The sequence below is a fragment of the Numenius arquata genome, chromosome 3 (genome assembly GCF_964106895.1).
Source record: "Numenius arquata chromosome 3, bNumArq3.hap1.1, whole genome shotgun sequence".
In the NCBI taxonomy this organism is placed as follows: domain Eukaryota; kingdom Metazoa; phylum Chordata; class Aves; order Charadriiformes; family Scolopacidae; genus Numenius; species Numenius arquata.
The window spans coordinates 72837839-72861342 of NC_133578.1; the positions used below are offsets into that span (position 1 = coordinate 72837839).

The following is a 23504-nucleotide window of genomic DNA, read 5'->3' on the forward strand; positions in this document are numbered from 1 at the left end:
GTTAAATGTGGTCTTGGCAACTTAGCAGCCAAGCTTTCACACTGGTTTTAGCAGGTGTTAGATCTCCTTTGAAGCTGTGAAAGCTCTGTCAACTCATTGAGAGATGCACAACTCAATAAGACCATTTTGATATAAAATACAGGGCTGAAAACCAAGATCCCCTGATGAAGTATCCCTGGAAGGAAACTTTGGTGATCAACGTTTTACAGGTTAGGCCCTCACTTGTCAAAGGGAAAGCTTTTAGCTCAACCCATGGCGGGGACTTTACCATACATGTTTCACAGCAACTATTAACAGAATTTTCACTCTGCCACGTGTTCTGTGGAGTTGACATATATTTCAGTTTGAACTGAAAAAAAAAAAAAAAAAAAAGACAACGAATAAACACTTCAGGAAAAATACAGATGACCTAGTAAACTGTTATAGCAGGAGTAATTTAGAGAGAAAAATTTCCTCATGCAAGCAATGACTCAGTAGATTATTTCCAAAATGAAATTAGTTTCTGGAGACTTACACAGCTAAGAGGAAAAATTATTTTAATTGTATTAAAGCATGTAGCCACACTAAACCACTGGCCAAACTCTATTCAGTTATTCTGAGTATATCTCGTTTCAATACATACCTGAATTTATCCAGATTATAATTTTTAATTTTGTCACATAATTTATAATGCTTTCAGCTGATTTTAAAAATATTAAAAGCCCAGGTGGCTCTTCCTGCTTGTCCACTGCTTTCCCCTCTTAGTTAAAGGGCAGACCTACAACTAGCTGACTGGCATCAGCACAATTCATGGGAAAGAAAACTCTGAAAGGAAGAGGAGAACAAACAACAGGGAAACAGAGAAATATCTGAGAGTATTTGAAGAATCTGAAAGAGCACCTGTCATCGGTGAGGAAAATCTCTATTCCACCCCCAAGTAATCTAGTACAAACAGGCTCCGACCCATTACCACCTCCTCTCCTTAAAGCTGTCCTTCAGCAGTGCAAATCCTGCATCAGCTGCATGTGTGGGAACACTCCAGAAACCTTCAGGTCAGAAGCCAGGAAGAGATCTGCAGATAATAGCAAAATCTTCCCCAAGTAGTAAATAACTTAGTTTGGGAAGATAAGAATCAATAAACCAGTTTCCATTTAACCCCTTTACCAACAGTTATACCAGACAGAAAAACTTTAATGCCATAAATGAAAGTGGGGGGAAAAAAAAAAAAAAAAAAAAAGAAGATACTACCAATCATCTCAGGCTATTAAACTTCAAATAGTTTCATAATTCATTCTTCCATCTCTAATGTGGGCCTGCTTTTCTTTTTTTTCCCCCCTCAACTGTAACAGCATCTACATTCCTCAGTCGTATCAGCTTCCCTTTTGCAGATATTGTCTTCCTAGCACTTCCTTCCAACTTAAATAGTTTTCAACTATCACCTTCTCATTAGGTGAGATCATAGCAAAGAAGTGGAAACATCTTACCCTGCGCTGATACAATACATCTGCTCAACAAGATGGGTGTTTTGAATTCAACTGCTATAGAACCCTGGGCAACATTTTCATAGAGGGGTGTATTGAAACCTGCACCCAGTTCCTAAGAGGTGAAAGACAGCTCAGAGCTCAGCATTCACTATTTAAAGTTTGGATTCTTTGTCTCCATCCTGTTCATCACTTTGGATTTATTGAGGCTGAAGTTCACCTGCCAATGTATCCCCTTGTCCTTCTGTAAGAGGCTGAGCAGCTCAGAGTCCGACCCAGGTCCCAGAAGGGCTCCAATAATGACTTGATGTCTACAATAAAAACTGATTATTTACTCCTCTGTCAGCTTTCTCTTTACCAATTAATGACTTTCCCTGCTTATCCCACAGCTGCTTGGATCCTCTGTCAACCTTTGGTGGGGAACACTGTCATACATCAACAATTATATTAAGTAGATCTTCCTTATCCACAAGCTTGTTAGCTCCTTTAACAGAACTGCAATGGATTTATGAGCTTCAGCTTCCCTGAATAAAATGGTGTTTACTCTTTCCCAATTCAGCACACTTATCTGATGCAGACGTAAAAAAGAAAAACTGAAATAAACCTTCTTTATTACAAGCCGCCCTCTTTCCTGAGAGTACTCACTTAAGATTCAACATATTAAAGCTGGAATGTTTCCATAATGTCGGGATCTTTCATAGCCTGAAAGCACTATATAAGACAAGGAGTAATTTAAAAAGCGTATATATGGAGGTTTTAAACACACCTGCCACACTAGGCAGAAATCAAAGTACTACAGGATTCGGATTTAGAGTCCCTCTCTCTCAAGTAACAGTCCTTCTGGGGGCCAGAAAATTGAACAACTCCCATGATCTTGTTGGAGAACCCTCTGTTATTTTTTTAAAAAATCCAACGTTACAGCAGAACTCTTCATTTTTATTACAGATGTCAATTGTAAGAAAACAAATTAGAAGCAGTACACATTTTTGAAAACTGCACTGTGGACCAAGAGCGCACCAAGCCAATGTGGGTGAAGCTCTCCCTTGGGAAGATCCAGCCATCGAGAGAGTGGGCTGGAGTGGAGACAAAGTGGCCATTAAGACCACCCCACTCCCTGCCAAGATTATACACTTCTGCAGGGAAAATCATACATTGCATTCAAATTTATCAGAATATTGGTTTTAGAACTTATAAATCCCTGCGTTATTCCAAAGAAGGCTTCAACTTTTTGCCTACGATCCCAGTTAGTGCAGTGGCATCAGGAGGAAAAAAAGCAAACAAAGACTCCACTTCAAACCAACTTCTGGAGACACCTTTATGACTGCAAAACAAAAATGTGATAAAAAGCAGGATTTAGATACTATAGCATTTACAGAATGTCTTTCAGTGATCTTTTCAGATCACTGTAGTTTTAGCTTTCATTTCCAGTTAATGAAGGAAGAAGTAAACGGATGTCAAGACCGAAGAAAAGTGCTGAAGCACTAATTTTAAATGACTGTTCTCTTTGAAGGAAAGGCTGAGAAAACAGCTATTTTAATTATACTTTTGATCATCTAAGATAAATTAATAGGAATTAGGTATTTTCATTTCCAACTTCAGGAAATCTACGCTGTACCATCATGATCTTTTACAGAACATCAGAGAGCCGGCAGAAAGCCAAATCAGTGCAACATCAGAGCGTAAGTTTAATAAATCCTTTGCCCATTAGAGCAGACGCAACTGGCAGCCACTCAAGACAATCTTCTTTCATCCCATTAATGCAGTCACCGTGTCACCACAGCCGCAAAACACAGCAAGTGCTCCTAAATACAGATAGTGCTATAAGGCTAAATTAATGTATTTATCTACAGATATCGATCAAACCAGGTGTCACCTGGAGCCGCACCTACACCCAAGTGCTCACTCTTTTACTGGCAGCATGAACCAAAGTGTCCTGCAAAGTGTTAGGGAGCGTTTTCCCCGAAAATAAAGATGATGGTTCATTAGGAAATGGAGTAGACCTATTCAGTTATCTTCAACATTTGAACCTACAACCTCTAAAGGTTCTACACATCCATACACCCTTCACTCCCTATTTCCATGTCTCCAAGTACCGTATTAGAGGAATTTATCAGGAAAATAAATTCCACGGCAATTTTTCATCTGTTAGATGAACAAGGTACCAGGTTTTAGGTGCGAGTGAACAGAGAAAGTAATGCATCTAATTGGACCTATGAAATGGATTGTGCAAATACGCGCTACTCCCAGTAACACACTGCTTAAAGTAATATATGAGTCTGGAGGCCAAGAGTCTTACCATAAACTGGCACTATGCCATCCGTAACAGCAGAAAAATAAAGGAAGAAAGGCTAAAGAAAGGAATTTGTCCTCTGGAGGGGAAAAAAAGAAAAAAAAAAAGGGGGGCAAATGTTGGGAAGACAGAAAGAGACTTAGAGGACAAAAGGAAGGGATAGAAGAAGCAATTCATATGGACATGGCCCCATAACACTGTTGGCTTTGGGAAGAAAGATTGAGTTTATCAACGCATAGGCAGATTTTCAAATCAAATAATATTTTAGGTTGGAAGGGACCTATGAAGGCCGTCCAGTTCAGACTCCTCACTCAAAGTGGGGCCAACCTGGAAGCTGTCCACAAAGAGTCATGTTTGCAGCACAGCAGGGTGCAAGTGACAGTTATTTGCTGCGACCCTGCTCCCACCCAGGCACCGCACGGCTCCCTTCACCCATCACGCCCAAGTTACGCAGCGCCCCAGTGTCAACTAGATAAGAAAGAATTCTGAAATAACCTCTGCAATAACAATGTTTGCAGCCTACCTTGAATTTAGTCCTCAAAGCAAGTCTTACAGAGATTTGGGCCACGCCAACTGTATTAGCAGAGCTGCAGATAAGCATCTCCCCACTTTGTGCTCACATCTGTGTGGCACCTCCCTTTACCTTGTGGTTGTCTATCATCATTCCACTTGGTATTCCCAGGTTTCTAACTTGGACTCTACTAAAAGGTGTGCTGACCACTGAGAAGGTTCAGGACAAACCAGAAATTTTGATTCAATGTCCATCTTACAGAAATACTGACAAACATGGGTAGAAAAAACAATGTTGATTAATACCACTTACCTTTCTCTTTCTGTGTTCAGAAAGCCCATTAGAAAAAGAATAGGCAACCCCAAAATTTTCCATGGAATCATTTATTTCCATGAATATTGGCTTTTTTTTTTTTTAATTCTAATGAGGAGGCTAATGCCAAGTGAAAGGTTGATAATATTCACCCTCATTCTCCACTTTTTTCCATCACCCATCCATGTTGAAACATGATTTTCTGAAACCACAATACGAATCTATTGGCTCGAATACGCGTGAATTAAGGGCAAGCACGAACCGTCTCAACCATGACTTCCTTCAGGAAGCAGTATTTTTTCCTTTTTAGCCTGTTGCTCCATTGTTACCTAACAAAAGAAACATTTACGGATTTTCTTACATTGCTACTTTTTCTTCCATGTATCTTGCACAAAACTGAAAACCAATAATACAGTATTTGCGCTTCAGCCAATTTTTTAATAAGCCTGCACTTTGTCAAAAGCTTCCACTAACGTGCCTAGCATCCAAAAATTTCAATAAATAAATAATTTTTCCAAGTATTGAAGAAATGAAGGAAGGAAAAGGTCTGGTTTCTTCTATGACAACAAATAACACCTACCCCAACTCTTTTCTAAATCTGAATTCTGAAATCAATTATTCTGACATTTTTCAAGAGAGAGCTTTCGAACCCTGCCCTTCCGACAACCTGTGATCTACTTAAGATTTAAGGAGAAAATAAAGATTGCTATTTTGGATTCTGAGTGATTTATAGACCATCTAATCTAGGATAGCAAACTCATACTGTATCTGTGCGATATTTTGTTTAAGAGCCAACCTATCTAGACGTGTTTATGCTGTACCCTATTAAACTTAATAAATCCTGTGAGAGACAAACTTGGCCTGCACTCACCAACCTCCCATTTCCCCAGATTGGGTCTCCTGAGGTCAAGTCAATGTCCAAGGAGGTCAGAAAAACTGTCACGCAGGCTAGATCCAGCCAGTTAGCCATCCCAGGTTTAGAAAAACAGTCAAATTGCTTAGACCTACTTTTGAAGAAGTGAGAATAAGAGAAAGATTTTCTGAGAAGTCATATAATACCAAAGCAGTTGCCTACCCAGTGTAGCATCCTCCAATTCATACCAGCAATACATTGAGCCTTTCAAATGAAGCTGGGAGAGGGGAAAAACACCTCACACAGACGAAGCTGAGAACAGGGAGAAGGACTCCATACCAGCAATCAGAGAAGGCAGGTTTATCTGTGTTCCAAGTATGTATGGTTTTGAAAGAAACAGAAATGCTGAATTCAAATGAAAATCACAGGGAAGAGATTCCCTTGCACACTGCCTATAGAAATACACCGTAACACCATATTCAGGACAAAAGGAAGACATTGCACTGGGGAGGGAAGGGAGCGGGGAACAGGCATCTATTCATATATTTGTTGTTGTAAAACCTGCAAGGGCATTTGTCTTCCCACCATCAGTTACAGGGACAGAACACTGGAAAAGGTCTTCCTGCTGGTAACTGCGGCAATGGCAGGCAGGTCTTGAGCAATTCCACTGAGGACACCTTAGAAGCATCCAGGTTCTTGGCCTCCACTTCTCCCTGAGGGAGATTGTTCAACAATCTGATGTCTGAGGCTTGAAAAATCATAGAATCATAGAATCATCTGGGCCGGAAGGGACCTTCAAAGGTCATCTAGTCCGACCTCCCCACAGTCAGCAGGGACACCCCCAACTAGACCAGGTTGCCCAGGGCCTCATCGAGCCTCATCTTGAATGTCTCCAGGGAAGGGGCCTCAACCACCTCCCTGGGCAACCTATTCCAGTGCTCCACCACCCTCATGGTAAAGAACTTATTCCTAATGTCTAATCTAAATCTGCTTTTTTCCAGTTTAAAGCCATTACCCCTTGTTCTGTCATTGCTGGCCTTTGTAAACAGACCCTCCCCAGCCTTCCTGTAGCCCCCCTCAGGTACCTGAAGGCCACTATGAGGTCTCCCCGGAGCCTCCTTTTCTCCAGGCTGAACAACCCCAGCTCCCTCAGCCTGTCCTCATAGCAGAGGTGCTCCAGCCCCCTGATCATTTTGGTGGCCCTCCTCTGGACCCACTCCATCAGGTCCATGTCCTTCTTATATTGAGGGCTCCAGACCTGCACACAGTACTCCAGGTGAGGTCTCACCAGAGCAGTGTAAAGTGGCAGAATCACCTCTCTGGATCTGCTGGCAACACATCTCTTGATGCAGCCCAGGATGTGATTGGCCTTCTGGGCTGCAAGTGCACATTGCCTGCTCATGTCCAGCTTCTCATCCATCAGCACCCCCAAGTCCCTTTCCTCAGGGCTGCTTTCTAATACCTCATCCCCCAGTCTGTATTGATAGCGAAATCTCTTCATTTCTAGCCATATTCATAGACAGCTCGAAGTTCAATTTTTGCTGGTGCCCTCACCTCCCTTAACCTTTAAAAGAGAGCTCTTCTCTGCCCCAACTTCATAGAATACATTAATAATTCCTTTTAAATTTAACTGTGCTTATCAAACCAAAGTCAGTGTCTTCGTTATTTTCATCAGTCATCTGCATCTTCTACCATTTGTTCTGCTCTTTCTTGTATACTCATGACCAGAACAGAACGCCGTAATTGTCACTTATTATTCCCTATTTCCATTTGCCTCTCCCGTTCTCAGATCACACTTGGGTTTTTGCAGCACACTCGCATCCGCCCTGAGGTCATGGAAAGCATCCCCTTTCAGTGAAGGAATTCCTTGAGTGCTTGAACTATAAAGCAGTCCAAAGCCAAATTTTCTCTTTATTATTCCTTCTATTGCTCTTTATTTTTATTATTATGTTTATTATTTTCTCAGCCAAAATTTTTGCAGATTCTTCCTGTAACATCCCCAATTTTTGCGAAGTGCTTTGAAATAAATATCAATATTGGAACTGGATCATACTATGGATTTGATCAGTGCTAGATATGTCACCCTTTCCTACCCAAACAAACATTTCCTTTCCAATTTCTGCATTGAAAATAACTAATTATTCACTCAAAATCATGCAGTATATTTAAAGATTGATTTGGCTATTAGTAAAAAAAAAAGGCACGCCTTAAAAAAATTAAACGAGTATTTAACAAATGCCAAGTGAAAGACTAAATAAAAGTGATTACCCTGAAAACAGCAGGTGAAATTGAAAACTCCATGTTCTAGTTAATACAACCTTTGATGCTTTTTAATTTGACCTGAAGGTATCTCAGAGACTTCCAGCTTGCCATGGATTTAACATGAAGACCCAAGGAAATCGCTGTGAAATTTTATTTTCTGTTGATAACAGCATGTAAAGCCTCAGTCATGCAGCTTTGTCTTTAAAACATAAACTGTACCAGCAACGTAAGGAAAAAATCATGAATCTTTCATACAGACCACATGCCCTGTCATAAACAAAAGCACAAATTAAACACTAACTTGGCAGCTACAAGAAATAACAATCATGATTTACTTACACATGGACAATAAATTTACTAAGAGAACTTACGGTTTAAAAATGGGCAGAATTTCTAACTCTCATACCCTCTGGAAGGGGACTTATTTCAAAATTTTTTTAATATATATGTGCATTGTTAACGGGTACTGCAGAAATTGCAGTGTACCACATCAAAGACTTCACAGCTCAGTTAATCAATGCATTTAAGTAAAATAATTAAGCAGTACTCAATGGCCCTCATTAATAGTATGCATGCAAAGGACTTTTAAAAAATTCCTTACTTTCCATGGATGAAAGAAACAACATACTATGTGATGAGAAGTATAAAAATTAAAGTAATATTTGGGTTCTTTAATTATTCTCGACTCGTTAGAACATAACAAAAAAGTTATTTAAAAATAGGTGAAGTCAGTACACACACAAGTCCAGTTATCAAAAATGAGATAAACAGCTATACTTCTGCTGACTTTAAAAAAAAAACAAACAACAACAACAACAACAAAAAAACCCCACCCAAAAAAGCAACAAAAATTACTATAGTGGATATATATAAGTAAACTCACTCGTTTAACCTTGTAACTCTGCGAAGATGCAGGAACTGCTGACCCAGCAAGAAGTCTGGCGGTTTTTAACTTCCGAGTGTTGACTTTGCTACAGTAATATTTCTTTAGCCTGTTTTTTTTCCTCACAAACTTCCAGATTAAAAAAAATTTAAAATCCCACCATGTTATTTCACATGGGCATTCACATGGATCACCGGTACTTGTTAGAACCTGTCACTTTTGCACAAAAGCCTCTGCCATTTGAGTTACCAAGAAAAGGATTTCCTCACGTATGATGGTCTGTACAGGTGATACACCTTTTCAGAAGCTTCAGAACTGCTTACTGTCCTCCAGGAAATACAGCTCTCAGAAAATGTTAGATTTCATTCCAGCATCTAGTGGAGAAGACAACCTCTCTTGGTTGGGAAGATGTCTGAATGATCCTTCACAGCTTCTCCATGACTGACACCATCTGACCCTTTTCTCCAGCTTCTTCCTACCCAGGTCCTGTTTGCTTTTCATTTCTTAACTCCTCACCCCAGACCTATTCCTGGGCAGTACGAAGCTTTAATCCCTACGGTCCTCACACCAAGGCCAAAACAGTCTGAAAACTCTCATTTAGTCTGAAAGTGTTCTATCTACAGCCACCATCTGTGGAGTCTCGTGTACATGGAAGGCTTTAATTCACAGTTGTGTTGCAACACAAGGACGGATGAGAGGATTGATCTACTCAGATCATCACCATGATAAATCTTCCACTGGTGATGATGTTTGCTGTTCCCGAACGCCAGACACACCACGCACAGAATAGAAATGTAAAGGCAAAGCAGGGTGTGTTGAACAAAATGAGATATCCTGGGGCACATAATGAGATAACATCTATTACCATAAATTATGAAGTGATTTACACATAAGTGAGGGTTGTCGTGAAATTTAATTTTAATGGTTTGATAATCAAGTAAGAAACACAATAATTACCATCCCCAAGATTTTCAATAAATTAAAATCACTCCTAGTGGCAACACTTTTTTGTTAACATCCATAATACAATTCCCCTCCCGGAGCTGTCTGCTACATTCTTCCATCTCAGAACAACTGTTGAGCGCCACATCGCTGGGATAAACAAGTTCAGTTTTACTGCTGATTACATTCAAAACATTTCTACATTAAGAGCAAAGCCCCTCCAACAAACAGTGTGCAGTTGAGTGCTTCAAGAAACAGCTTTGCAGACGGGAGGGCTCTGCTGGTCTAGCAAAGCATCTGAAGGCTGAACTTTCCAACAGCATCTATCAAAGCACTTGTCTCCCTCATCACCACGTGAAGTATATTCAACCGGATAGATTAATAAAACATGCTGACACCACAGTGTGGTACATCAAATGTATTTTTTATTAACTGAAGACATTGCCAATGTCTGAACATCACTCCCTGCAGCCAGAGCAACTTGTCTGACTACTTTTTGCCAGGACACCAGTTCTCCAATATATTCACCTGTGCATATTAAAGCTTAAACAAGTCTTGTAGATGTAAAGCAGCAAAAACAAAAAAAAAAAAATATATTTTTAATCTAGTTTTGTCATGAAACCTAATTATATTGCCAGGATTTAATTGAAGGACCCTCCAAAACCCTTACCCTTCTCTTCAACAGGCCACCCCACAGGAAAGGGAGAGCAAATTTCCTTTCTTTTCCTTCTCTCCTCCAAACGAGTCTAAGTTCTTTCTCCTCAACATCAAATCTTCTGAGAACAAAAGGCCTCAAAGGAAACATATCACTCATTGTCCCATAACGAGAGAAAAAAAAAAGACCATTTCAAATCATATGGAAACCAAAAAGGGGAGTACGAAGATCACTAAGTAACATCTTGGGATACAGGAAAAAAAAAAAAAGGCTGATCCTTTCCATTTGTGTTTCCGCTAAAATATAATGACAAAAGACAGAGAAATGAGTGAACAAAATAATCACTGAGCCCAAATTATCATTTCTTACTATAAAATGATGGGGAACAAAGCACGTTGCCTCTCAGAAACGCTACTTACATACGTATCTGAGAACAGTTACAAGGCACACACCAAATATTTGCAATCAATGGCCTAAAAATTACAGTAAATTGTAAAATTAAGGTTTTGTGAAAACTAAAATGATAATTTTTACTAGTCAGCAGAATAATCTTACTGTACAAAAAGCCATATATTGTCCAGACAGTATTTTAATGGCCTGAAGATGTCACTTTTCGTTAATAGTATAATACCATTTTTACATACTGCATGCAGAGCTATTGTAATGGCTATTGCTTCCCTATCTCTAAGTTAATTGAAGTAAACTTTGCTTCAGACCTTAAAGTAAAAGGAGTGGGAAATATTCTACGTTTGATCCATTTTACATAAATAAAAATAAGCCAGAGAACAGGAGGGAGCTGGAATGCACCAAATAATATGGACACCATAAGGCAGATACCAGGCACTGCCCCGCATGGACTCAGCCAGTATTTATCTGCTGATCATCCCAGACTTTTTTTTGGCATTTCTGCTGCCATCTCCTACACCCTCCCCATTTCCAGCAGCGTAGTCACTTGTGGACCTTAGTCATAAATCAAGTACGTCATGGAAAGTGCTTTAATAAATGCAGCACCCAGAGCCTTCCACCGCCATTCTTCATTTTACATAAAAGCAACGGAAGAATCCCCTGCAAATTCCCACAAATTCCCTCTCACCAGGCACAGGAGGACAAAACTACAGCGACGGCTCCATGATGTAGGAAAGAGAAGCAACACACCAGAGACTTCCAAGTTATTTTACATTCTAAAAATAAAAGCAGGAAGCAAAGAGGCAAGAGTAAGCAGGATGCTGCATTATCCTTCTTTGTAGGTCTGTAGGCAGCAAATATGAAAACACAGTCTCCAGCAATAAGAAGAGGAACGAAGAAAACAATTTCCTGCTATCTAAGCTTTGTCAGGACAGGAGATTTCAAAATGATGGTGATGAATAGAGGGAGAGTAAATTACAAAAGGAAGCAAGAGTGACCAAAGCTGGGAAAAAAAAAAAAAAAGTTGTAATTTAAATAAAAGTGGAATGAGAAAAACGTTAAGAACGAGGATGGAATCAAGAAGGTTCAGGGAAAGGGAAAAAACGTGAACTCAACTGAAGAGCCTCTCTTCAAATATTAGTCAGATACAAACAAAAACCTGATGTCTAAAGATAAGAAAAAAATCATAAAAGGAGACTCTAAAAGTAAGCTCCGTTGAAAAACATTCTATACCTGGCCTGAAAACACTTGGTTCAAATGTAAACTCATGAGAATGTTTGTCCTGTGTTTAAAAAGAAAGACCCAGAACCATTGAGCATCGCTCCAAAAAAAAAAAAAAAAAAAAAAAAAGGGAGAAGATATCGGATTATTTTTATGGGAGGGGGTAAGATTAACAAAAGCACTTTGCTAGGAGGAAGAAGCTAATTATGGTCCAGTGTATGTTCCACGTAAGCTCTGCAGAATAAAAATTAAAACTCTTAAGCAACATAGGAGCTACATACACATAGTTACAATTAAAAGCACTTATTATTCAAGAAATAGATAACAAATGAGTTTAGAACTGATAGTTCTCAGTGCAATTTCTAACCAAGGGTAAAAAAATAAAATACTGTCCAGTAAGAATAAAAATCATTATCCTTCAAACGTTTAAATACTCTCAAAAAAAATACACAATCCGCCTTGATAAATGAGTGTTTCAAAAGACTTATTGAAAGGGTTTATAATATTGTCCCAAAAGTTGGGAGGGAAAAATTTCAAGGAGTTTACCAACTACAAAAACGATGGGAAATAGCAAGAGGCAGAAAAACAAAATTATGAAACAGTACAGATAAGGACATGAATATTTTGAGGAATATTTAGAATGCTTTTAAAATAAAGAAAAATAACCCAATTCTTCCTAAATAAAAGGAACAAGCACTCTATGTTACTGATATTTTTGTCCACTCATTGATAAAGTAAAATTGAGAAAATTCAGCCTTGGTTTGAGTCAATGTATTTTATCGTAGTAAAAAGACAAAATGACTAAAGCAAAAAGCATTCTGAATTTACTGCTATTGTTACATATTCCACACTTCTTTTTGACAATTGCAGGCCTTGCAATTCATGTGTTTTTACTCTGAACTTAATATTCAGACTGAGATTTGAAGACATTAAAGTATCTCTCTTTAAATAAGTTTATCAATTGCACGGTTTAAGATTGCAGCACAACTCTCCCAAGGAAGAGAGCTGTGCAGACAGCCCATGACCAAACGGAAACATTTCCTTTTTTCAGTCTCATCTTTTAAAGATGAAAATGGTGTCATCTAGGTGTAATCATCATCTGATGGAGATAAAAAAAGAAAACTAGGGTCCCACCAGCAGTAGGAATCGTAGGCAGATACATTACGGCAAATAATGGTTATAGCTTGCTACAAATGATCTTTACATCACCACAGTAGGGTTATAAGAATCAATACACGTAACAGCCTATTTAACCTGTAATATTTTTTCCACAGAGATTGTGATTGCTTTTTCTTCAATTCTATTTTTCTTTCCTGCACTTTTCTTTCTACAAAAACTGATGAAATGGCTGGGGAACCACAGAAAGAAAAGACTATTTGAAACTAGGAAAGGATAACGAACTAGTGAGATAAGATTTTAACATCAGAACTACATTCAGAGCACATGAAAACTGTATTAAAACATTCTCCAAAAACAAGTTAATTGAGCTCTACACCTCAGAACCAACTGTTTTGTATTTTGTTATTTTCAGTACTACTAGTTTCACAGACAACATAAATTCACTTGAGATATTGCTAGAACTCAGTGACGCACCTTAAAGAAAGTAAAACTTTTATATTCTTTGACATAAGAACAATATTTTAAAAGACAATTAGGCCCCAAATATCATCAATTCCATAAAAATAAAATAAATACTAAGATTAAAAAGAGGGCCATTTTAATACTGACAGCACTTACCGCTGACATTCCCCAGCGTGCAGGATCAAATCTTCGTTGTTCCTAGCACTGATGGTCAACTCATGTTCGGTAGAATTGAAGACATCGAGAAGTAGATGGCACTGCCGGGTGCTGTTCAGATGGGGGGGAAAAAACAATAGCCCAATTTCAATACCGTACCACAGAATTATACATCTATCAGAATTAATATTTATACATAAATGCAAACATACATGCATAGATATACACGCGTTTGCACACCTATGTATTATACCCTACTCTAATTATAAGAGTATCTTACTCTTTTGCTAGAAATAACTTTTCTTTTTGTAATAACTGGATTTTTCTATTTTTTTTACTAAAACTCAACAGAAGTGTATATCCTAAAGAGAAGAAGCCCCATGACAATTACAACCTGCACAATATTAAGCAGATTTTGATCACGTGTATACATTCTGATTCCACAGCTTTCAGTTTCACTTCTACGGAAAAAGCCACAGATTTCTTTTTTTTTTCAGTTCTTTGAGCATTCACACAAAACGATTTTATTATTTCAAATTAGCTTGACATTATCTTCTCAAAAAACAAATTTACAAGTAAAAACTTAAATTCCCGCCCAGTGTCAGGGAGCAATTCTATTTACTGGGATAGCTGGTTTATCTGCCACCAAAGCAAGGTGGCAACTCAAGCACTTTTCCATGACACCAACTACTCAGACAACTCTGTCCCTGCTCTAAAAAAGGCAAATAACAGGCACCTCACACAGAAAACCTTGTATTTGTCAGCTACTGTCCTTAAAATCCAAATTTGCCTAGAAGCATTCAGTATAAATATACCTGCTGCATTTCTGATAAACTTCGGAAATAAGACTGACAAAGGTACAGAGAAGGAACTTGTACATTTTTATTCTTCTTATAAACTTTTCTTCCTTGTGAAACTAAGCACAAATAGCAGCATTGAGTGATTATAATACAACACACATGGAAAAATATCAGCACCAGATACCAAAATGCCAAACGCAATCATACAGCTGCAATAATGCTTCATCAGGCTACTCTGAAATTCTAAACTTCCTAAGAAGCTACTTAACAACAGCAAAATATCCCAGCCTTAAGCATCACTACAATTTAGCTTTAGCCATCAATGAAGTTTAAATGCACATATAACAAAATTAGGTGACTTATTGTGAATTCCAGGATAAAGCAGTATAGTTACTGTACAAAGATTAGGGATCATCTCATCCCATAGAATTGTTATCAGAATCTATGAGAAGGGAGAAGCAATTTGTGTTGTGTCAGAAGTAGAACCCATCAGCAACGTTAATTAAAGAGAGAGTTCACATGAAATCAGAAGGTCCCCAAACGGGACGAAAGAGGAATATCTTGATAAGGGGAGAGCCATCAGAGCCGTCCTTTGAACGATATGCATATTCAAACGAAGATACAGTTGTGTGTGTCAGGCAACCAAGTACATTTATCCTATTGCACAATAATTTACAATTTAACTCAAACGCCAGCCATTCCAAAGGCAATTAAACTCAAGAGGTGCAAGAGTTTACGAACTGATCTTCTACTTCGGAAACAGGTTCCCTGGTACGTAACACAACTCTTCTGAAAATCAAGAGGTATCATTTTCAGAGCACACACAAGAGGAACCGTGCTGCCACCCTGCCAACCCTCGGGATGGGAACACTCTTAGGACAACCAGGGGAGGTTAAGGTTCAGGTCACTAAGGTGATAGCAATGTCACATGCAATCAGGCACTAAATGACAAGCAAGCACTGCTTGGGGACGATAGCATGTGCCTTAGCAAAAGTAAAAAGCAGATGTCGGGGCGGAGGCTGTTTTTATATATATTTTAAGAGTTTTCACTCTCTTTTTAAGAGTTTTCACTCTCTTTGGGTAAACCCCCAATGAATACTGAATATAGAAAAAACACATGAAGGTAGCTGAGTGCCCGAAGCAAACATGTCAAAACTCAAGAATTTAGAACAAATACGGAGTCAGAGCTCTTATTAGAAACTCCCTTCCTTAACAGCTCACAAGAAACAAATGGCTGGAAGGACGGTGTTGGAGTCGGTAGCTGCCCTGTTACCAGTAAGAGAGAATAAAAAAAAAAAAAGAAACCTGGCTTCCATCTCCTCATTGGGAGAGTGGGATGAGACCTGTGAAGACACAGCAAACTTCTGCCTCTCCAGCAGATGAGAAGTTATGATCCGCAAGAGAGACTTCTAGTGTAGGCCATGTTTACAAAATTCCACATGGAAGGAATTTTTTATTTATCCCATAGCAAAACCAAACAATTGTCGAAATTACGTTCAAACTTCGTGCGATGTCTTTTGGCCGCAGAGTTTTGTAAATAATACAATTCGTGCCATAAAGGACCTCTACAACCCGTAGCCCTTCAGGACTAAACTCCACCACTGATACTAAAACTTCCCAAGTACGAACTCTTGGACTATGCAGTGAAAATTATTCATCATCATGACATTTATTTCATCCTCTTCAAACAGTACACAAAATAGACCTGTAGGGGAAATAGTTCTTTCCTTGTCAATTTTAAGTTAATTCTCCAGGGAAATTTTTAATAAAAATCAAATTTACAGAATTACTACAGTACTTTGAAAACTTAGAAGAATAAAAGTATGAAAAGACTGAAGGTAACAATAAGATTGTAGAAAAAGATAGTACTAGATGTTCAGAGTAAATACAGAACAGTATCAAAGAGACTATTAAGAGCCATGAAAATCAAACACAATTAAAGGTTACCGAAAATATTTTAATTAAAACAGCAAGCTTTAAATACGGAAAGCTGTATCCAAGTAAAGAAACCAAGACAAAGCAGAAGCTCTGGAAAATTAGAGGTAACACCATAATTAAGTTAAAAGGGAAAAAAAGAAACCCTCAAGTTGTTAAAGAGCAATTTGTTAAAGATCTGAAAACTAGCATGAGATTTTTTAACTTTTTTTAACAGTAGGATTGTGTAGAACTGATGATGCTGAGTTATGATCTGCGTGAAAGTTCCAGGAAAACAAAGACCTGGCAAGAAAGCCAAATTAATTATTCATATCAACTTTCACTACAGGTGAAATTACAGAAGGTCGTCCTTTGTGAGACAGGAATTAAAGAACCTATCTCAAAGTGTCAGTGAATGAGATTTGAGAGGCAAATCACAATCATGCAAGTGTGATAAAGGAACCCCAATATGACTTTGCTGATCTACTACACGTAAGCCCAGTCAGCAATCTGTTGCTCAAACTACAGACAAATTTCCAACATCATACTGTTTTAAGGATATTAAGGCAACAGAGTAAATCTTAGACCATTAACCCTGCCCTCCAGACTAAGTAAATTAATTTTTAAAAGAAGTATGTAAGCTTTTAAAAACTTAAGACACTCAAACTAATGAATGGATTTAAAGATTATTAAATTATACACCATAATGGCCTGCTGAAATTTTTGGCTGAGAAATACCAGTCAGAAGCCACAGATTCCTGGAACTGGGAAATATTAGCCCACGCTTACCCAATTTCATCTTACTTTTGCAAACTATCTACCACCATGTAATAGTTTAGTGGGTTGGGGAGAAAAGTACAGGGTGAGTTACTGGATAAAAAAAATCCACTTTGAGTGGATTTTGAGTCCTCTAAGTCCAGTAAAGTAGATGTTCAACACCAGGGAAGGTGGAGAACTCCATCTTCAACATTTCACACAACGTGCAGGGTTATCAGTGGCTTCTCAGTCCTTTTAGATGTTTTGAGTCATTCTGCTGTTACTAACTCCTTTTTAAATTTTGGGTCAAAGACATCTAAAATAAGTCAGGTTGTGTTTGGGTGGTTTGGTTTTGTGGGTGTGGTTTTTTTAGCTATTGAGATAGCATGGTATCATCACACATTAATACACATGAAATCAAACCACCATCTAGTTTTACTTCATGGACGTGGACACACAAAGACTACATGAATTAGTACAGAGTTTCTCATTTCTGCAAAACCCAAATAACCAACTCCTTATGGATTCTTCTGGAAAAAATCTCAGTTCCTATATATCCACATTCCTACCTCCCCCATTAGACTCCTATCATACCTCATCCTCCACTCCACCTAAACTACCCATCTCCACCCAGAGCCCTCAGCCACACTGGGTGCGGAGCAATGGTTTTGGCTGGTCCTGAGCTCCTCCGAACAGAGCAGGTAACTGTTAAGCTCATGCTTCTGCCTTTCCTCACTGGGACATAAATTAGGATCTCTCTTCTCTGACCAGGAATATATTTAACTTTTCTCTATCCAGCTGGCTGAAATTAGTCCAAATTTACCTAGGGGAGAGGGGGGAAACAGTTAAAGTGATCACATAAATTTAATTTCCCTAGAAAATAAAATAGAACGTTATTCAGAAAAAATACAGCAGACACCACAAACACAACGTTTATCCTTTTGGAATGAAATGATATACAAATGATTGCATTATGTTAAAAGTCCAAATCAAATGAAGAGGAATTAAAGCTGGACTGGACTGTATATAGACTCTAGGATAAAGAACAAAAGTTCTTGAAAGGGTTTTACTCTTTTTTCCATCTGCCATTTCGACTGCTAATGGAAAGAAAATAAGCTGGGTCAAACAAATGGTTTGAAAGTCTAAGTGAAAGAACACTAAAAATCACGCTGTGCAAACATTTTCCATTTCACTGATCTTCCTTATTTGTCCACGAGGTTTCCTTTAGAATAATCTACCATAAATTTCATGTTGTAGATTTTTTTTTTTTACAAGTAATGCAAAAATCTATACGTTTGTTTGCAAATGCAAAAACTAGAATTACCAAGAAAGTTCTTTTCAGTTGGGTGATTTATAATCTGAAGGTCTCAAAATAACAGGCAAAATTAAGTCAATACTCATTTCAAACACTAAAAAAAAGATAAGAATTCTTAATCTTTTCCTGAAAATCAAGTTAATTCAACAGTGTCTTGAAGATTTATTGTATAAATTAATTTCTGCTACCCTCTATTGCAGAATTCAGGATCTAACTCAAACAAAAGTTAGTGACACAATGAATCACGCTGTATTTTAAAAACTTACAGTGACAGTTATGACTCGAAAATAGTCAACAAAATTGGGGCTATGGGAACTTAAGGCAAGAGACAATTACGCTGTAATCTAGAAATTTCTTTCAGGGGTATTGTGATTACTATTCCAGTCTACTCTGACATGACAGCAGACGATATTCTTCAGTAACATTTAACACTATTAAAAAACCAGATGCAGCTGCCACGCTCTAATGACGGCTCACTCCAGTGAATAATCTTATTGCAGTTCTGTTTCTAGCTCAGTTTTCAAGGCAGTTTAAACAAGAAACGCCCGGGGCGGGGGGGGTTGGCGCGTTATCTACATCCTGACTCAGCTCAGTGTCCCCATCAACCGAAATCACGGAGCGGGTTCACATCCATGCTTTTGTTTGCTTCTTTTCTCTTTTCTTTAAACAGGCACAGACGACCTCCCTGCTCAAATGGAGACAGCGGGAAGCGAACAGAAGCACGACAGGCGATGGTGTGCCAGATGACAACCCTGTTTCCCAAAAATCCATTGACAAACACGAAGAGCAACTTAGCAAAACAACCATCTAGAGCACCTCCATAGGTGCTATTGTGTTTTCAATAGGGTTTAACTCGATTTAGGTCTTATTAAATTCTCTAAAAATGAAGCTTTTGAGACTAACTGTAGATGACAAAGTCAGATTATCCATTTTACTGTTAAAAAGGTCTTTTCACATATTTCAAGAACCGTCCTCATCTGACTTCTCCCGGTTTCAAACCTTTTCAATTACGCTAAATATTCCCAGCACATCTATAAATATTTGCAGCTTTATGTTCTCACGTCTTCATGTGCCAAACTGTACATATTTAACATTTTGATCTCGAAAATCGATTCTCTCAATCTGTAAGCTACTTTTTTGCTGCTCTTCCCCGAACCCACTGCAACTTTATACAGTTAGCAGAGTTTAAGGTTAGCGAGATGATTTAACTATTGGATGGAACCTCCCCCGTGTCAAGGGTTCTGACTCAGTAGAATCTATATTAAGCTCATTGGTGTGTGTATAAATAAAGAATATATTCTAGAAAGACATCCAGTCCCCAGAACGTTAAAAAATGGTTATTAAAAACATTGCTTGACAGATTTTTCTAACGGTTGATCAGTCCAATTGATCAAAATAAGAGCTTTATTTGTAGTTGAATTTGCCTGTTTTCCATTTTGAATGGCTTTTATTATTACTGATTTTCATTAATGAAACAGTGAATTTAATACTAATTATTTTCTCAATGTAGAAACATCCATTCATTTTAAACAGCTCATATCTTAGCCTTCCTCCAACCTAAACAGATTGCTCTTCAACTGAAAGAGTTTTTCGCCACCCTTCAAAGCTCTATGACGTTTCAACGCTGAAATATTGAGAAAGAGAAGACCAGAAACAGCTGCCCGTCAGTAGATCGTTGATTCTCGTTCTGGATGTAGCAAACATGAATATTTTAAAATAAATATTTTAAAAAATGGCTACATAAAACCAGGAATCGTTTCAGAAAATGTTACAGAACTACTTATTGCGTAAAGAAAATGTTTGTTAGAACATGGCTGAAGAAACATGCTGTTTACTCTTTCCTTTGTAATATTTAGAAATACATAACAACCAGGATTTCTAACCCAAACCTGACTGCGGAAGAGGCTGTGGTGCCATTTTTGGTAGTGAAAATGTAAGCAAACCTGGAAAGTGGAATGAAATTTCTGAAAATAATGTCTCATTTCATTAAGACCCCAAGCTCTACCCACCAAACTGAGTATCTCCTGAGAACCCTCAACACCGTCAAGTTTGTTATTTTACAGTCTTCAAACACTTCAGTGAAACCATGTTAGAAAAACAAGACATTAAATATGTCCTAACATTAAATATGAAACGATGTCAGGTCTAAGACCAGGGAGCATGCTGCGGGCTTTATTATGAACTAAAACATTTCATTAAATAATATACTTAATGGTACAAAGGAAAACTAACTTGAACCTACAGTTAGATGAACTCACACTTTGAATTTAAGTGTCAGACCTGCTGCAGTTTCTCTTATTTTTTTTTTTTCTCTGACTCAATTACAAGAACAGAGTCTGAGCCTCTGCACTTGCCAAAACAGATCTGCAGCTGATGTCTCGTCAGCTGTGTGGTGCTTTTAAGATAGGAAAAAAACCTCTGCTGCCACAAAAAAATGAAAAAAATTACCTTTTTCATCATCTTGAATTTTTAGAATTTAGAGGTAAGAATATTCTGACATAGCTGGTTTCTGACTTTGCCCGTAAGTCCAGGCAGCATCCCTGCTGCACTCTGGATTGACTTCATCTACAAATTCAGACCGTCTCGCCACCTTTGTAATAAGCAAGACCAAGATTTTCCAGCCTTAGTAGATGGCTCTTATTTAAGACACTTTAAGTCTGATGGCAAAATGGCAAGGGACGCAAGGAGACCAAGAGGCACCTCACAGCACACAGAACACTCCGTACTGTGGAGTGAAGCAGGATTTTTTTTCTGGCATTTTTTCGTGCTCTCTGCTCTTTGGTAAAGGCAATAAGGAAGGACATTCAGTGCCCACCAAAACTGGCAGATAATGCCTTTGAGAGAAACAACATGTATAAAGGAGATAGTTCAAGACAAACCAGCTACCAAAGGCTTCAACTGCAGACTTTCCTGGAGCTAACAGTAGGTCAAAATGAAGAGGTGTATCACATGAAGCCGTCAACAGAACATTTCCCTCACACTGAACCGTTAGTATCAGATCTCCGCTGGCTGTCTAGGATCAGATCATCACATCTCTGCTGGCAGTCTATCATCTGCTGGTAACTGAAGTGTTTTGAGGCCTAGAATAACACCAGTAGTTTGGGAGCTAAAATATGATAAGGAATCAATTATCACAGAATCATAGAATAGTTTGGGTTGGAAGGGACCTTTTAAAGGCCATTTAGTTCAACCTCCCTGCCATCAGTGGGACATCTTCCACTAGATCAGGTTGCTCAGAGTCCCGTTTAACCTGGCCTTGAATGTTTCCAGGCATGGGGCATCTACCACCTCTCTGGGCAACCTGTGCCAGTGCCTCAACACCCACATTGTAAAAAATCCTTCCTTCCATCTAGTCTAAATCTACCCTATTTTAATTTAAAACCATTACCCCTTGTCTTATTGTAACAGGCCCTGCTAAAAAGTTTCTCCCCATCTTTCTTATAAGCCCCTTTTAAGTACTGAAAGGCCTCAAATAGGTCTCCCCAGAGCCTTCTCTTCTCCAGGCTGAAGAACCCCAACTCTCTCAGCCTGTCCTCACAGCAGGGGTGTTTCATCCCTCTGATCATTTTTAGGGCCTCCTCTGGACCCGCTCCAACAGGTCCACGTCCTTTTAATAATGGCCTGTAGCCATCAAGAGCCACACTCCAGTCTTGGGATTCATCCTACCAAATTTCAGTAATGACAACATGCTACACTCGATTACACAAGACAATGAATACAATTTTACTATACATGTTTATCTGCATTTTCTGGTAAATAAACAGTCAAGCAAGTAGATCCTTGAAGCCCTTTAAGACTTCAGTGATCTGTAAGTCAGACTCGAAAAACTTTTGATATTAACTCATTATTTCCTATAGCTTATAGCTGAGCTCCCTTAAACACCTACGTTCTTGATTATGCATCACAGGACAATCATCTCCAGACAAGCTCAAACAAGCAGAATCAAGGATTACAGGTAACATGGGTGATAGGAAAAGGGGTAATGGTTTTAAATTGAAAGAAGGGAGATTTAGAATAGATATTAGGATAAAATTCTTTACTGGGAGGGTGGTGAGACACTAGCCCAGGTTGCCCAGAGAAGCTGTGGATGCCCCATCCCTGGAGGTGTGCAAGACCAGGCTGGATGAGGCTTTGAGCAACCTGGTCTGGTGGGAGGTGTCCCTGCCCATGGCAGGGGGATTGGAACTCGATGATCTTTAAGGTCCCTTCCAACCCAAACCATTCTATGATTCTATGATCAGGGCAAAAAGTTTCCCAGCACAAGGCTGTTGGGTCAGTCTTTTTGGATGCAGGCAGCCGAGTGAGAGTAGGTTGATGTACCCAGTGAAAAACCTCGGGGCAGATTAGGTCCATTTACTGACAGAACATCATCTCTTCAGACAGGAGAGCTGCTTCTGAATGAGAATTAAGCAATAGATCAGGCACTGCGGCATGGTACGGGCTGCCTTACCACCGAAGCTTCTACAGACTGGCAGGGATAAAGGTTAAAAGGGTCTCTTTTCAGGATAAAACACATCTTAAGATACACTGAAGATGCAGTTAATGAAACTTCTCCTTATAAAGCAGAAACCTGTGCATCAGTGGAAGACATAATTTTGGCTAGATATTTAGAAAAACAAAAAACAAACCAAAATCCCCAGCTGTTTCAGTGATATTTCCTGTGCATATCTGCTGAAGCAGCTAAATAAAAGAAATACCAATTAAGTTTGGAAGACTTTTACATAAACCATAATGTTTAAGTTACAATTGGGGGGAAAAAAGAAAAATATTTCATTAACGCTTTTCCTGGTTTTTTTCAGTAAAGGCCTAAGGGAAGAATCACTTTTCAAACTTTTTTTATTTTGCTTTGGCTTTTTAAGCCCAGCAGCTAGTAACTATTCTTTCTTACTTTTGTTGAGGTAAAATGTAAAATAAAACCAACAAAAGCATAAAAGAAACATGAAAAATTGAATGCAGAAAATGAAAGCAATGATAACTTTCCTTCTGAAATGACAGCTGAGAAGGTACATTATAAAATTAAGTGTACATTATAAAATTAAGTTTCTCATAATGACTAAACAAAAATAGCCCAGCGCCTCAGATAGAATTTAAGCAACGAAATCTCAGCTGTAAATCAAAAGGAAATCAGATTCCAGATCTCAACAGAGCAAGTAGAAGTACACAATTTGACATATAATTTGCTGTCATT

The 23504-nt window shown here is 38.5% G+C and overlaps 1 protein-coding gene across 1 annotated transcript in view; it reads right to left on the reverse strand.

The window, feature by feature from the left end:
• Positions 1-23504, reverse strand: part of TRAPPC9 (trafficking protein particle complex subunit 9) — a 489725-nt gene that overhangs the window by 300593 nt on the left and 165628 nt on the right. The window contains exon 18 of the mRNA XM_074144728.1: positions 13532-13642. Coding sequence (XP_074000829.1) covers positions 13532-13642 — 111 coding nt within the window. The remainder of the gene's footprint in view (positions 1-13531; positions 13643-23504) is intronic.